Source organism: Hypanus sabinus, chromosome 7 (genome assembly GCF_030144855.1).
Source record: "Hypanus sabinus isolate sHypSab1 chromosome 7, sHypSab1.hap1, whole genome shotgun sequence".
In the NCBI taxonomy this organism is placed as follows: Eukaryota; Metazoa; Chordata; class Chondrichthyes; order Myliobatiformes; family Dasyatidae; genus Hypanus; species Hypanus sabinus.
This window is the reverse complement of record NC_082712.1, coordinates 32,796,225-32,813,350: the sequence shown is the minus strand read 5'-3', so window position 1 is coordinate 32,813,350 and position 17,126 is coordinate 32,796,225. Positions and strand designations below refer to the sequence as shown.

The 17,126-nt window shown below is 39.5% G+C and overlaps 1 protein-coding gene across 7 annotated transcripts in view; it reads right to left on the bottom strand.

Moving 5' to 3' along the window:
• erbin (erbb2 interacting protein) overlaps positions 1-17,126 on the bottom strand; it is a 221,013-nt gene that overhangs the window by 51,169 nt on the left and 152,718 nt on the right. For all 7 annotated transcript variants that reach the window (XM_059974399.1, XM_059974400.1, XM_059974398.1 and 4 more), the window contains 4 exons: positions 11,281-11,425; positions 5,779-5,851; positions 5,432-5,561; positions 3,155-3,270 (listed from right to left, as the gene is read on the bottom strand). In XM_059974399.1, coding sequence (XP_059830382.1) covers positions 3,155-3,270; positions 5,432-5,561; positions 5,779-5,851; positions 11,281-11,425 — 464 coding nt within the window. The remainder of the gene's footprint in view (positions 1-3,154; positions 3,271-5,431; positions 5,562-5,778; positions 5,852-11,280; positions 11,426-17,126) is intronic.

Here is a 17,126-nt window from a genome sequence, read left to right as displayed (position 1 = left end):
CAGTATCCTTGCAGACAGGTTGGCTGGAGTTTTCTGGGTAGGTTTAAACTGATTTGGCAGGGTATGGGAACTGGAGTGATAATGCTGAAGATTGGCTTACAAACAGAAGCAATGTGCAATAAGACGCCTGGCAAGGAGAGACTAATGACAGGGCAGAATTGCAGTCAGCAGGACGAGTTGCAACATAAAAGGCAGACAGAAATCAAAAGGTGTGAATACAGGACTAAGGGTGTTATATTCGAATGTGCGTAGTATGTGGAATAAGGTCGATAAACTTGTAGCACAGTTACAGACTGGCAAGCATGATGTTGTAGGCATCACTGAATCATAGGTGAAAGAAGATTATAACCGTGAGCTTAATGTCCGAAGATACACATTTAATCAAAACGCCAGGCAGGAAGGCAGAGGGGGTAGTGTGACTCTGTTGGCAAAAAATGAAATTAGATCATTAGAAAGAGGGGACATAGGGTCAGAAGGTGTTCAATCATTTTGGACAGAGCTGAGGAAATGCAAAGGATACCAACGGTTTCTTCAGAAACACAGTGTAAAAGGGAGGTAAGAGTGGATGTCGGACTTTTAGAAAAGAATGCTGGAAAGGTAGTAATGGGTGACGAGGAAATGGCGGATGAACTGAATAAGTATTTTGCATCAGTCTTCACTTTTGAAGACACTAGCAGTATGGTGGAAGTTCCAGGTGTCAGAGGTCATGAATTTACCATAACTACAGAGAATGTTCTTGGGAAACAAAGGTCTGAAGGTAGATGGTGTACACCCCTGAGTTCTGAAAGACATGGCTGAAGAGACTGTGGAGGCTTCAGTAATGATCCTTCAAGAATCACTAAACTCTGAAATGGTTTCAGAACAGTGAAGAATTGCAAGTGTCATGGGAGAGAGGCAGGAAGGAAATTATGGACCAATTAGTCTGACCTCAGTGGTTGGGAAGATGTTGGAGTCAATTATTATGGACAAGGTCTCCAGGAACTTGGAGCAATATAAATAAAATAGGCCATAATCAGCATGGTTTCCTTCAGGAAAATTCTTGCCCGATTAATCTGACAGAATTTTTGAAGTACTAACAGGCAGGATACACAAAGAAAATTGATTCCCTAAAGGTTAATTTGCAGGTTGAGCCTATGGTAAGGAAGGCAAATGTGATGTTAAAATTCACTTCAAGAAGATGAGAATATAAAAGCAAGGATGTAATGTAATGTTGAGACTTTATAAAGCACCAGTGAGGCCTCTCTTGGAGTATTGTGAACAGTTTTGGTCCCCATATCTTAAGTAGATATTGGATTTTCAGAAGGCCTTTGATAACATACGAGGCTGCTTAACAAGCTATGAGCCCAGGGGATTACAGGAAACATTCTAGAAAGGATAAACAGTGGCTGATTGGCGGGAGGCAAAGAGCGGGAATGAAGGGAGTCTTTTCTTGTTGGCTCTCTGAGACGAGTGATGTTCCGTGGGGGTCTGCGTTGGGACCAATTCTTTTTACCTCACACATCAATGATTTGGATGATGGAATTGATAGCTTTGCTGCAAAGTCTGCAGATGACATGAAGATAAATGGAGGGGCGGGTAGTTGTGAGGAAAGAGAGGTTACAGAAGGATTTAGACAGATCAGGAAAATCAGCAAAGAAATGGCAAATAGAATACAACGTTGGGAAGTGCATGGTCATGCACTTTGGTGGAAGAAATGAAAGGGTAGACTATTTTCTAAATGGAGAGAAAATACAAAAATCTGAGGCAAAGGGATTTGGGAGTCCTTGTGCAGGGCTCCCTAAAGGTTAATTTGCAGGTTGAGTCTGTGGTGAAGGCAGCATATGTAGTGTTAGCATTCATTTCAAGAAGACTAGAACATAAAAGCAAGGATGTCATGTAGAGACTTTTATAGAGCACTGTTGGCAGTTTTGCTTCCCTCATCTCAGAAAGGATGTGCTGAAACTCAAAGAGGTTCAAAGGAGGTTCATGAAAATGATTCCAGGATTGAACGGCTTGTTATATAGAGTGTTTGATGGCTCTGGGCCTGTATTGACTGGAATTCAGAAGAATGCAGTTGACCTAATTGGAACCTATCGAAAGGTGTAAGCCCTTGAAAGGATGTGGAGGGGATGTTTCCTAGAGTGGGAGTGTCTAAGACCAGAATACACAGCCTCAGAATACAGGGGTGTCCTTTTAAAATGGAGGCGAGGAATTTCTTTAGCCAGAGAGTGGCAAATCTGTGGAATTCTTTGCCGCAGGCAGCTGTGGAGGCCAAGTCTTTATGTATATTTAAAGCAAAGGTTGATAAATTCTTGATTAGTCAGGATGTGAAGGGATATGGGGAAAAGGCAGGAGGTTGGGGCTGAGAGGGTAATTGGGTCAGCCATGATGAAATGATGGAGCAGACTCAATGGGCCAAATGGCCTGGTTCTGCTCCTATATCTCATGCTCTTATGATGGCTCTGTATGGTAATCGCCTTGCCCATGACCACAAAAAACTAGAGTTGTGTACATTGGTCAGCAGATCACTGAAAACAGCTCCCGCTCCATGGGAGCTCTTCAATACCTCGGTAATCAGCCAGCAGCATCAAGACTTTCCCTTTTCTCCCCATTTTCATCAGATAGAAAAACCTGAAAGCACATACTGCCAAGCTCAAGAACAGCTTCTACCCCACTGTTCTGAGACAATTAGACAGATCCCTCGCTCTACAAGATGCACTCTTGACCTCAATCTACCTCATTATGATTTTGCACCTTGTCATCTACAGCATCTGCCCTGAATTTCTCAGGAACCGCAACACTTTATCCTGCACTACTATTGCTTTACCTTCAACTAGTTCAAGGCACTGTTGCAATGAATTAATCTGAATGAACAACATGCAAGACAAGGTTTTTCCACTGTATTTCAATACACAGGACAATAATAAAACAATTTACTAATTCCTAAGATGTCTCCCCATCGCATGACAACTTCTCTGAAAACACTTATTTTCTCCCTCTTTTTAAAAATAGTTAACTGCCTCCCACCAGTTTATTGTCAATTGTAAACTTAGAATTGTTTGAATCCAAACTCTGGAATTATAGATTCATCCCTGTACTATATTCAAATTCTACAATGGTTAAAAATCTTTTAATATCTGTATTTATTTTAAAAGTTCATTTCTGAAATACTAACCGGTTGTCACTGAGATTAATAACTTTCAATTTCTGCATTTCTCCCATTTCCTCGGGCAAATACTCCAACTTGTTGGAATGCAGGAACAGTACAGTCACATTCTTGCAGTTACCAATCTGAAATAAATCAAACTGTCTCAATGAGACATTTATTTACAACAGCATAAACTAATGCACTAACATTATATCACTGCAAGGAGAGACTGGGATGAATCATCGAACAAGTCACAACAGTTATAAAATTCTCCTGAAACTGGTGTGGCACAGTATTAGAGCATCAAGGTTAAGTGATGAGGAGTATTTCAGGGACAGAAGTCATCCAACAAACCTATCAGCAGTATTACGATGCCAGAGCTCGATTCAATAGCACATAACACCTCCAGTGACACTTGAGTTGTGGTGGTAGAATCCCACATCACAGGCTGAGTTTACTACAAATTTCTATTTATTTAACCTTCATGCAATTAAAGCTCAGCCAGATTTGGGTAGAGAATATACCATCATTCATTTGCCCAAACTAATCTGCATAGGGGTGATTTTCATTCAGGTGCAAGAACAGACCACCCATATATTCTATAAGTCATGAAGGTCTGTCCCATCATCATAACGATAGCCTTCCAAACCAAAGACAAAATGAGTTTACAACATTTTGGTGTCTAATATAAAGCTAACATTTGCCCTGATGAACTTGATGTTAACTTACTAGCTATCACCTGTGAAATTCTTAATTCCATTTACCTCAATAAAAAGCTTCAGGACTAGCTTTGCAGTTTCCTCTTAGAAATGCAAATGCTGTGGTAGTGACAGACTGCCCCAAATTCTTCCGAGGAGATCAAGTTTGCAATGGAAGCCGAGATTATATATTTTACTTGGTGTCATGGACAAACTTTGGACAAGGCCTGACAGAATTATGTAAAATAGGTACTGAAGATCCCTTTGCCCCCCCACGTGGAAATTTCAAACACCAGATCATAAGCTTAAAGGTGGGGTAGGGGTGGGGAGGTTAACATAGCATTTGCCTGCGGCTCGACACTACCCAAGACAAAGCAGCTTACTCAATAGGCACCTCAACTACTCCAGCATTCATTTTTCACCAGCGTGCAGTGACTAAACAGTACTCTCGCAAAATACAGTTCCTTGTTTTACTTATTCCAGCAATACCCCCAAAACTGATGAACTCTACCACCATAAAAATCATCTCAATGAGTCGAATCACCAACACCTTCAGATTCCCAGCCAAGGCATACTCCATTGGTCAGAGATATATTGATCATTGTACTACTAAAATTAGATTCCTCGACTCAACAGCACTCTGAAGGGACTTCACCATTAGAAGAGCAGCAAGCCAATCCAAGGATTCGCAATCATTTTGCAAAGGACCAGTTCAGGATGGGCATTAAACTTTACTACTTGAAGATCCAAAAATGAACAATTTACAAGCTGATGTAAAAAGATGAATCGATCAGCAAATCCTTAACTTGAACATCACCCTTTGTTCAAAAGTTGATATATGTATATTCTCCAGAAAGTATTATTGATAGTAGGACAACAAATAACTTGACTGCCAAATTTAACAATCTATTTTTTTTATTTACTTAAAGACATGGTGCAGAACAGGCCCTTTCAGCACTTTTGAGTCTCTTCGCTCAGTCACCCACCTATTTAACCTAATCATAGGGCAAGTTAGTTACAATGACCAATTAACCTACTAACCAGTATATCCTTGGACTGTGGGAGGAAACCCATAAGCAGTCACAGGGAGGACATACAAGCTTCCTTCTATAGGGGCTGGAATTGAACTCTGAACTCCGATGCCCTGAGTCGTAATAGCATCGCGTTAACCAGTACACCACCATGGCATCCAAATCAGAACACCCCCCCCCCCCAGAGATACACAAACATGTTGTTAACTTTCCCATGTCTCAATATTAGCTGCACTTTTAGCCACTCATTCACTCGTCTGCTCTGCAGCTTACCACCAATTCACAGCTACAGAACTAATTCTATACCCTACAAATCACAACTGACTACTTTTAAAATGTGAATTATTTCAGTTCAGAATAAGCTCCAGCTAACACCCAATATTAAAGATAATGGCCATTAAGGTTGAAAACTTTCAGCTTAGATTCTAAAGTACATGGTTTAAAAAAAGAACACTGGTAAGGAACAGCATATCTGATTATAAACAAGGTACTTTCAATAACAGTATATTTCATAACAATTACCAAAAGAACTATGACTTAGTGCCAACAAAAATTAAACACGATTAACAATTCACCTCTGATGGAAGATCTGTAATGAAATTATGATCTGCAGCAAGTGTTCTTTGATTCTGTAACTGCCCAATTGTAGGAGGTAGAGCTTCAATTTCATTAAAACTGAAATCAAGTTCTTCTAAACAGGACAGCCTATACAAACACAAATAAACAAATGATTCCATAACCAACACTCTGTTTCGCATACTTATCAAAACATTCCACCATGGACATGAACCATGATAAAGGTTCTTCTGACAAGAAACATAACCAACAAGTTTAAAGAGTTTACAAAATAATTTTCTCCAAGTATTGGCTACTCACAACAAGTTATAGCTCTTTAATTGGAAGATCTATCCCAAGTACTTACCCTCCAATAGAGTCTGGCAAAGTTATTAATTGGTTTTCATCCACTTTAAGTGTAGTGAGCTTTTTAAGGGAACCTGCAATATAGATTAATGAACAATTATAATTATATCGAATTGGTTCTTAAGAATTGTAGGTCAAATGTACAGAATGACTGAAGTTAAGAATACAAGCTAAGACTAATGGTCGGCCCAGCCTCTCAAACTCAATCCGCCGTTCCGTCAGCTCATATCCAATCTGATTTTTAACTCCATCTTCTTGCTTGACCTCCACAATCCCCTTGTCAAAAAATCTCTCAAATATTTAACTACTACAATTATCTGGGGTTGCAGAGAACTATAACCTAGAGAAATGAAAGTTCTATTCTGAATCTTTACTCTGAAACTATGGCCTACTTCAAGATTCCCCCAACAAGTCAAACACACCCCTCAGCATTTGCCATGCAAGCTCACTCAGTGGTATATGTTTCGCATAATCACCCCTAATTCTTCTGAACTCTGAGTTCTGGCCCAACCAGTTCAAATGTTCAATTTAAAACAATACTTCTCACACAAATATAAAATTAAAAATGATTGTAAAAATCAAAAATTAAAATATAAACAAATATAAACATACAAAAAAAAATTGAAGTTGATGGTTCCACAGAAGCCAGTTTCATCCAGCATATTGCAATGCAGAAGACAGCAATGAGCCACAGGGCATTCTACTAACAGGTTAAAAAGTATAATTTGTTTTTCAAAGTGAGTTATTGCAAGATCAATAGTATAATACAAAGTATCTTTTTTTAACATTCACTCAGTTTTAGGTTTCTAACTGGCTCAGATTTTATGGTTAAAAATGCGGCTTTTAGCTCTCATTCTTTTAACCAGAAATGAAGAGGAACAAATTCAACATGAAGAATTGAAAGCAGAAATTGCTACATTGTTCCTTGATTTGCCCTACTCCTCTGCAAGTTTTGCTACCTCAATTCTTTGCTGAGACCGGTAATAAAAACAAGGGCAGGAAGGAAGTCATGTACTAACACAAGTTCCCACTAATGCAGCAAGCTCCACTTTGCTCATTTCAGTTGTAAAAAGTGATCTACCAAAAGTGCAATTAAATCACTTCAGCACTGAAACTTTGTTCTATATACCTAAAGCCAGACCAGTTACAAGTATTAATTAGTCGAGAAAATATTAAGTTAAGATTTAAGGCTTGCTCCCCCCTCATTGTTAACTATTTCACCCTAATTTTCATTTCTTTATTATGCTCTCTGCATTCAAGTTCAGAAAGCACTAAGTACTTTCTCTTGCCCAGTTCTTGGCCGAGACTGAAAACAGGAATTCATTAATCCAACTAGTTAATTTGTTGCTTCATCAGAATCAGAATCAGGTTCATTATCACTGGCATGTGTTGTGAAATTTGTTAACTTAGCAGCAGCAGTTCAATGCAATACATAATACAGAAAAAATAATAATAAATAAATCAATTACAGTCTATGTATATTGAACAGATTAAAAATCGTGCAAAAAAGAGAAATAACTTTTAATAAAGTGAGGTAGTGTTCAAGGGTTCAATGCCCGCTTAGGAATTGGATAGCAGAGGGGAAGAAGCTGTTCCTGAATCGCTGAGTGTGTGCCTTCAGGCTTCTGTATCTCCTACCTGATGGTAACAGTGAGAAAAGGGCCTGCCCTGGGTGCTGGAGATCCTTAATAATGGACACTGTTCCTTGAAGATGTCCTGGGTACTTTGTAGGTTAGTACCCAAGATGGAGCTGACTAGATTTACAACCTCTGCAGCTTTTTTCGGTCCTGTGCAGTAGCGCCTCCATACCTAACAGTGATGCAACCTGTCAGAATGCTTTCCACAGTACATCAAGAGAAGTTTTTGAGTGTATTTGTTGACATGCCAAATCTCTTCAACTCCTAATGAAGTATAGACATTGCCTTGTCTTCTTTATAACTGCAATGATATGTTGGGACCAGGTTAGGTCCTCAGAGATCTTGACACCCAGGAACTTAAAACTGCTCACTCTCTCCACTTCTATGAGGATTGGTAAGTGTTCCTTCATTTTACCCTTCCTGAAGTCCACAGTCAGCTCTTTCCGCTTACTGACGTTGAGTGCCAGGTAGTTGCTGCGACACCACTCCACTAGTTGGCATATCTCCTGTACAGTCTCTCGTCAGCACCTGGTTGTATCGTCAGCAAACTTGTAGATGGTATTTGAGCTAAGGCGAGCCACACAGTCATGTGTATAGAGAGTGGGCTAAGCACACACACCTGAGGTGCACCAGTGTTGACCATCAGCGAGAAGGAGATGTTACCTCCAATCCACGCAGAATGTGGTCTTCTGGTTAGGAAGTCAAGGATCAAATTGCAGAGGGAGGTACAGAGGCCCAGGTTCTGTAACTTCTCAGTCAGGATTGTGGAAATGATGGTATTAAACACTGAAGTTTAGTCGATGAGCAGCATCCTGACAAAGGTGTTTGTGTTGTCCAGATGGTCTAAAGCCCTGTGAAGAGCCATTGAGATTATATCTGCTGTTGACCTATTGTGGCGATAGGCAAATTGCAATGGGTCCAAGTCCTTGCTAAGGTGTGGACCTGGACCCATTACCTTCTCATGTTGTAGGGGAACCTTGGGGAACAACATAAATGCCTTGTCCCAGGCCAAGGGCCACTAAAAGGCTTTGGACTACTACAAGCTCAGCTAAACCTAAATGACTTCTGCTCACCACTCGATTAGTTTCTTTACCTCAAACTCTCTAAATTTTCTTTTGGAATTATGTTCATGCTCTTCTGCTCCTTAATTGAAATGAACCCCTTCACCTTCCTCAGCCCCACCAACCAACCTTCCTTGAACATTCATTCTCAACTTACACCAGTTTGTAATACTTTACATAATAGAGCTCCATTTGGCTAAAAAAACTGTAAAACTGCCAGCTATTTCTTTTAAGTTTTCCGGCCACACTCAACAGTCACCTGTATATGTTTTACAGGATTGCTTTTATATTCATATTTATTGAGTAGTTTATGCCTGTATTGTTTATGCTGCACTGGATCCAGAGTAACAATCATTTTGTTCTCCTTTACACTCGAGTACTGGAGAATGACAATAAACAACCTAGAATCTTAAATCTTTAATCAATTACTACGATTCATTTCATACATTTAACTGCCAGTCTGGTTTTAATGCAGTTTTTAAAAAAAATTTTTGACAAGTGGAAGAAGTTGAAGCTTTCAAAATTGATGTGCTAATAATAACAAGCTAATTTATCCTTGAACATATGAGCCCTGTGCACAACTTTAAACTGTATCAACGAATGTTTGGAACATATAGAGGATGAATTAACTAATTGAAGAATTTTTTTCCCATTTCTCAATAGGAATAGTGAACTTAAGTTAGCTCGTTATTATTCCCATATAAATCCTATATGTGACAGATGTTATTCTGAGACAGCCTCTCTAACTCGTATGTTTTGGTCATGTCCATCTTTGAAAAAATATTGGAAAGATATCTTCAATATTATTTATATGGTATTGAGTATTGATTTATAACCTCGCCCTATCACCACAATTTTTGGTTCATGAGCCAATTCATTTATCTCCTGCATTTCTTACATTAATGGCTAAAAGGTCTACTTTGTTGAATTGGAAAGAGATTAATCCCCCTACCACATTTCATTGGTTTTCTCAAACTAAGTTATGTTTGAATTTGGAAAAAATTAGAAGCGTCATATATGATCCTTCTATTAAATTTGAAAAGACTTGGAGGCCATTTATTCAATGTTTTCATATGATGTAATTTGACCTTTTCCAAACCTATTTCTTTCTGTTTCTGATTATATACATGTAGAGAGGATCAGAGTTGATGCCACTTTTTCTTTTTCTTTTCTCAGATATTATAAACAGCCCACGTTTCTTTTCTTTCTCTTTTTTAAAAGTTAGTGGTTAGCTTGTTAAGAGTAGTTTTTTTTTTTGCTTTGTTTGGGGTATGTAATTTTTTCTCATCTTTTTCTGATTTTTTTCCCATATTGTTACACCTAGTTTTCTTGTCTGTACACATTATATTTGTATCATGTATGATTTTGGGAGATTAATTATTTTGTATCTATTGTTTATGTATCCATTTATGTTATCTTTTAGTTTTGTAATCCCAACAATTATGTATTAATTTTTGTTATCTTAATATGTTGGTATTAATAAAAAGATTGAAAAAGAAAGAACAAAATTGATGTGCTAGGTGAAGAGATTCTCCACCCTCCTCAATATACATCACTTCAAGATAAGACCAATAAAAAAAAGACACAAATTAGCATGGAGTTCGTGGCACAAGATAGAAGACTGTCCAGAGTGAATGAAATGGATTTAAAGCCAAGAAGAGAGAGTAGTTATTAATCTAAAAAGCTTGATTAACTACTCTGAAGATTTTCCTGTTTTTGTGCTCCTAAGATATTTTGTTTCACAAAGCTGCAAGTGATCCACTTCATATTTTTTTCAAAATTTTAACTTAATTTTAATTTAATCTCAACTTAATGAGTTACTCAACCAAATTTTTGGGTTTTCCTCATTGCCGAGTTCGCTTTCTGCCTTTTATTTTGCCGTAATTCATGAACGTACCCTCTTCCCCATTCACCCAGGAATGGCTGAATTCTACCTCCTTCAGTCAGGAATGGCAAAAGTGACATTGGCTCAAGCATCCAGAACAACTGCATTGCAAATGGTTGCTGAGGAATGGAAACAGTACTGTGAATTTTGTAGGGAGAATTTCTGGAAATCAACTATTACATTTAAAAAAAAACGAAGAAAACTAGAAATTGGTTGACACATAGCAGAAATAGAGAACAAGGCATTAATCCATAGAATACACCATGTATTCATGTTTTCATGTACTTTTTAATTTAATTTTTGATTTAATTTAATTTTTGTTACTCTGTTAATTTTGTTACTCTGATATTTTTGTTAATTTTTGATGTTTTGGCACAACTTACCGGTTGACACCATCATTTAAATACACAGAATTTTATGTGTTTGTTCCAATTTATTCATTAGGTTTGTTAAAAATAAAGCGGCTTTGCCAAAGGAAACATGTCAAGACATACAACAGTGGAATCTTGGGAGTTGCTTGACAAAAATATAGTAAAATGGAATTACTCATTTTTAAATATTCATCGGCTATGTCATGAAGAGAATTTTTCTGAACTTGAGTCACCTGCTGGCCGTTTATTAAACGAGTATGAAAAGATTCTTCATCAGACCCTTGATATATTTCAAGTTTAATTATTGTTCAACCATACAAGAATACAGCCAAGCAAAACAGCATCAATCTGGGGTCGAGTGCAAAACACAGTACCAACAGCCACACATTTCAAACCTGTATTTCATGAACACCCACAGGGGTCACTTATGTGAATATAAAATGGTCACACATTGTAAATATTGCAATTCAATTTACATCACTGTCACTAAATACGTATATTAAAAGTAGAGCATCGAAGCATTCTATACACAATTAAAAACCAACATACCAATGGAGTCGGGTAGCTGTTGAAGCACGTTACTGGACAGCAAGAGGTCCTGTAGATTCTCACACCCAGAAATGGAATCATCAATCATCTCCAAGTTGTTCTTGGAAATGTCCAGATAAGTCAGCTGCTTTAATTTGCCAATGAACTACAAGAGCAAAAGGAGAAAAAAGAAATCAGTGTTGCAATGTGATACTCAGCTCATTTCTATATCCAAACAGGTAATACGGGTTAAGGACATCCTTGATGGCTGAGCAACTGAGACAAGCAAACTTAATGAGTTGCATTCAAAAAGCAATTTGTACTGAACAGCTATTCCCAGGTGAGCAGGGTCTGATCAGGGCAATGGTACAGGACAAAACCAAGGCCCAAAGTCCTCTGGGCTTGGGGATAACGGTAGAGAGGAAGCAGCGCAGTGCAGCTTGTAAAGAGAAAGTCTGATTAACATCTCATATTACACATCAGATTTTCATTATCGGCCACTAAAATGAATCACATCCAAAAGCTCGAGCATGAGTTCTTGCAAACATATTTCAGGGAAACAGAAAAAGTAACAGGAGTGCAGAAACAAATGGGTTAAAAACCAAATAAGCACAACAGCATGCGAACTTCCTCAGAATTTCAGAAGAACTGTGGTCCATGATATCTATCAGATTGCAGAGTTCTAATCTCCCATTGATGTTCTGCATCATTCCCTCATGCCATCGGTTCCAATCAATGACACTGGTTAAAATTGAAGTCTGAAACCAAATACCTGGTGTCAACTATACCATAACTTGATTGTAAGACCAATTTCTTTATTGGCTGATAACTTGCAACTTCAGTTGACAAGCATGAAGCTACTGAGTAAAGAATTTACAGAAAAACTCCAAAAACTGATGAAAGCAAATGGATCCCAGTCAGGCCTTCTTAGATCCAGATTTTAGCTCTAATATCAAGCACTTTTAGATTAAAATAATTCTAAAACTTTCCAGGTTTTTAAAAAAAATACAATGTTATGTTTTTGAGATGAAGATAAAAACATTGGCTAGCAGTAGATGGAGTAATATGTGTGGAATTCTGGTTGTTGCACTATAGGAAAAATGTGACTGCAGAAACAGTTCATGAGGATGTTACTGAGACTGGAGGGCTAGAGTAACAGACTGGGATCATTCTCTCTCGAGTGAAGTTGGCTGAGGGGTGACCTGAAAGGAATTTTATAAAATTATGAAGGGCACATTCTAAAACTTGAGGGCATAGGTTTAAAATGAGATCAGATAGATTTCAAAGAGAGCTGATGGGTAAATTTTGCATAGAGCAATTAAAATTGGCTTATTAGCCACATGCACCAATGCACAGTGAAAAGCTTGCCTTGCATACATAGAAAACCTACAGCACAATACAGGCCCTTCGGCCCACATGTCCCTACCTTAGAAATTACTAGGCTTACCTACAGCCCTCTATTTTTCTAAGCTCCATTAACCTATCCAAAAGTCTCTTACAAGACCCTATCATATCTGACTCCACCACTGTTGCCGGCAGCACTCACCACTCTCTCAGTAAAAAAACTTACCCCTGATATCTCCTCGGTACCTACTCCACAGCACCTTAAACCTGTGTCCTCTTGTGGCAACCATATCAGCCCTGGGAAAATGCCTCTGTATATCCACACGATCAATGCCTCTCATCATCTTATACACCTCTATCAGGTCACCTCTCACCCTCCGTCACTCCAAGGAGAAAAGGCTGAGTTCACTCAACCTATTCTCATAAAGCATGCTCCCCAATCCAGGCAACATCAGAAGTCTCCTCTGTACCCTTTCTATGGCTTCCACATCCTTCCTGCAGTGAGGCAACCAGAACTGAGCACAGTACTCCAAGTGGGGTCTGACCAGGGTCCTATTACCTATTACCTGCAACATTACCTCGTGGCTCCTAAATTCAAGTCCACGATTGATGAAGGCCAATATACTGTACGCCTTCTTAACCACAGAGTCAACCTGCACAGCTGCTTAAAGTGTCCTATGGACTCGAACCCCAAGATTCCTCTGATCCTCCACGTCACCAAGAGTCTTACCATTAATATTATATTCTACCATCATATTTGACCCACCAAAATGAACCACTTCACACTTACCTGGGTTGAACTCCATCTGCCACTTCTCAGCCCAGATTTGCAACCTATCAATGTCTCACTGTAACCTCTGACAGCCCTCCACACTATCCACAACACCTCCAACCTTTGTGTCATCAGCAAACTTAGAGATGGAATGTTATGGTGAAGTTGTATAAGGCATTGGTGAGGCTGAATTTGGAGTATTGTGTGCAGTTTTGGTCACCAAATTACAGGAAGGATATTAATAAGGTTGAAAGAGTGCAGAGAAGGTTTTACAAGGATGTTGCCAGTACTTGAGAAACTGAGTTACAGAGAAAGGCTGAATTGGTTAGGACTTTATTCCCTGGAGCGTAGAAGAATGAGGGGAGATTTGATAAGAGGAATATAAAATTATGATGGGTATAGATAGAGTGAATGCAAGTAGGATTTTTCCACTGAGGCTAGCAGAGGAAAAAAAAGGACGTGTTAAGGGTGAAGGGGGAAAAGTTTAAAGGGAACATTAGGGAAGGCTTCTTCACACAGAGAGTGGTGAGAGTGTGGAATGAGCTGCCAGATGAAGTGGTAAACGTAGGCTCACTTTTAACATTTAAGAAAAACTTGGACAGGTACATGGATGAGAGGTGTATGGAGGGATATGGTCCAGGTGCAGGTCAGTGGGACTAGGCAGAAAAATGGTTCGGCACAGCCAAGAAGGGCCAAAAGGCCTGGTTCTGTGCTGTAATATTCAATGGTTCTAACCTATCCCTCCACTTCCTCATCCAGGTCATTTATAAAAATCATGAACAGTAAGGGTCCCTGAACAGATCCCCAAGGCACACCACTGGTGACCGATCTCCATGCAGATTATAACCCATCTACAACCACTCCTTGCCTTCTGTGGGCAAACCAGTTCTGGATCCATAAAGCAATGTCCCCTTAGATCCCATGACTCCTTACTTTCTCAATAAGCCTTGCATGGGTACCTTGTCAAATGCCTTGCTGAAATCCATGTACACTACATCTATAGCTCTTCATTCATCAATGTGTTTAGTCACATCCTCAAAAAATTCAATCAGGCTCGTAAGGCACGTCCTGCCCTTGACAAAGCCATGCTGATTATTCCTAATCATATTGTACCTCTTCAAATGTTCATAAATCCTGCCTCTCAGGATCTTCTCCTTCAACTTACCAACCACTGAGATAAGACTCACTGGTCTATAATTTCCTGGGCTACCTCTACTCCCTTTCTTGAATAAAGAAACAGCAACCACAACCCTTCAATCCTCTGGAATCTCCCCAGTCCCCACTGATGATGCAAAGATCATTGCTAGAAGCTCAGCAGACTCCTCCCTTGCCTTGCACAGTAGCCTGGGGCACATCTCATCCGGTCCCGGAGACTTATCCAACTTGATGCTTTCCAAAAGCTCCAGCACATCCTCTTTCTTAATATCTACATGCTCAATCTTTTCAGTCTGCTGAAATTCATCACTACAATCACCAAGATCCTTTTCCATAGTGAATACTGAAGTATTCATTAAGTACCTCTGCTATTTCCTCCGGTTCCATACACACTTTCCCACTGTCACAATTGATAGGTCCTATTCTTTCACGTTTTATCCTCTTGCTCTTCACATACTTGTAGAAAGCCTTGAGGTGTTCCTTAATCCTGACCGCCAAGGCCTTCTCATGGCCACTTCTGGCTCTCCTAATTTCCTTCTTAAGCTCCTTCCTATTAGCCTTATAATCTTCTAGATCTCTAACATTACCTAGTTCTCGAAACCTTTTCTTTTCTTTTGACTAGACTTACTACAGCCTTTGTACACCATGATTCCTGAACCCTACCATAACTTCCCTGTCTCATCGGAACGTATTTACACAGAACTCCACACAAATATCCCCTGAACATTTGCCACATTTCTTCTGTACTTTTCCCTGAGAACATCTGCTTCCAATTTCTTGCCCGATAGCCTCATCATTCCCCTTACTCCAATCAAACGCTTTCTGACTTGTCTGTTCCTATCGCTCTCCAATGCTGTTGTAAAGGAGACAGAATTATGATCACCATCTCCAAAATGCTCTCCCACTGAGAGATCTGACACTTGACCAGGCTCATTTCCCAATACCAAATCAAGTACAGCCTCTCCTCTTGTAAGCTTATCTACATATTGTGTCAGGAAACCTTCCTGAACACACCTGACAAACTCCACCCCATTTAAAGTCCTTGCTCTAGGGAGATGCCAATCGATATTCGGCAAATTAAAATCTCTCACCACGACAACTCTGTTATTTATTACACCCTTCCAGGATCTATTTCCCTATCTGCTCCTCGATATCCCTATTATTGGGCAGCCTATGAAAAACACACCCAGTGGAGTTATTGACCCCTTCCTGTTCCTAACCTCCACCCACAGAGACTCTGTAGACAATCCCTCCATGGCATCGACCTTTTCTGCAGCCGTGACACTATCTCTGATTAACAGTGCTGTGCCCCCACCTCTTTTGCTGCCCTCCCTGTCCTTTCTGAAACATCTAAAACCAGGCACTTGAAGTAACCATTCCTGTCCCTGAGCCATCCTCGTCTCTGTAATGGCCACCACGTCATTCATACAGATACTATTCATACAGATCCATTCATAACACAGTGCATTGAGGTAGAACAAACGAAAGCAATACAGAATGCATTCGTGGAGATGTGATGGGTATGTTTTGCCCAGAGGAATTGAAATTGGTTTATTATTGTCACATGTGCCAATGTACAGTGAAAAGCTCGCCTTGCATACTGATGAACTTATTCCAGAGTGCACTGAGGTACCACAGGCAAAACAATACAGAATGCAGAATAACCTGCAACAGCTACAGAGAAAGTGCAGTGGAGGTGGATAATAAAGTGCAAGGTCATAGCAATGTAGATTGTGAACAGTCCATCTTATTGCACAAGGGAACCATTCAATAACAGCAGCGTAGAAAGCTGTCCTTGAGCCTTGTGCTTTGAGACTTGTGGATCTTCTGCCCAATGGGAGGAGGAAGAAGAGACAGTGTCCGGGGTAGGTGGTGGGTAATAGGGAAGAAGACACCACAGAAGCTGGTACAACGACAACTTTTCAGAAACATTTGGACAGGCACACGGATTAGTGTGGAGAGTTACAGGCCAACCAGAGGGAAGTGGTATGAGCATATAATCAGCATCTTGGTTGGCAAGGACTAGTTTTGGTTTTCTTAAGACTTTTTCTCTTGTCACACAATATAGCGAGAAATTTATGAATAGATCAACCTGGTGATCAAACATACAGAATATAGTTGATCTTGAGTGCAAATTAAACTGGACAGTGTGGCAGTAAATGTTCACATATGAATAAGCAAAGACTGCACAATTAATAAAAATAGATTCAGAATGAAAACTGAAAAAAAATCCTTATTGGATTTACTGTGACTAATGCACTTCCCACTGATGTTATTTTTAGTATATTAATAAAGAGTACCTGATAACCGGAGCACAGCTATCAGCACCTGCAGTGCACCATATTCAGGAAATACAGCTATCAAAAGAGGCTACAACCTTTGTAATCTGAAGGTGTAATATTTTCAAGGTGTATTAAGATCTAAACCTCAGAGTGAAAGATAAATAGCCCAATGCAATGGTGAGAGATCATCTGAGACTGGTATTGGCAGTGTAGCTTTTCAGACAGTAATTTTCTTCATGTGACTCTCTTCATAGCAGTCTACCACTAGAGTTTCAGTGCTGGCAGCAGTGAGAAGTCAAAGGGACAAACATTTT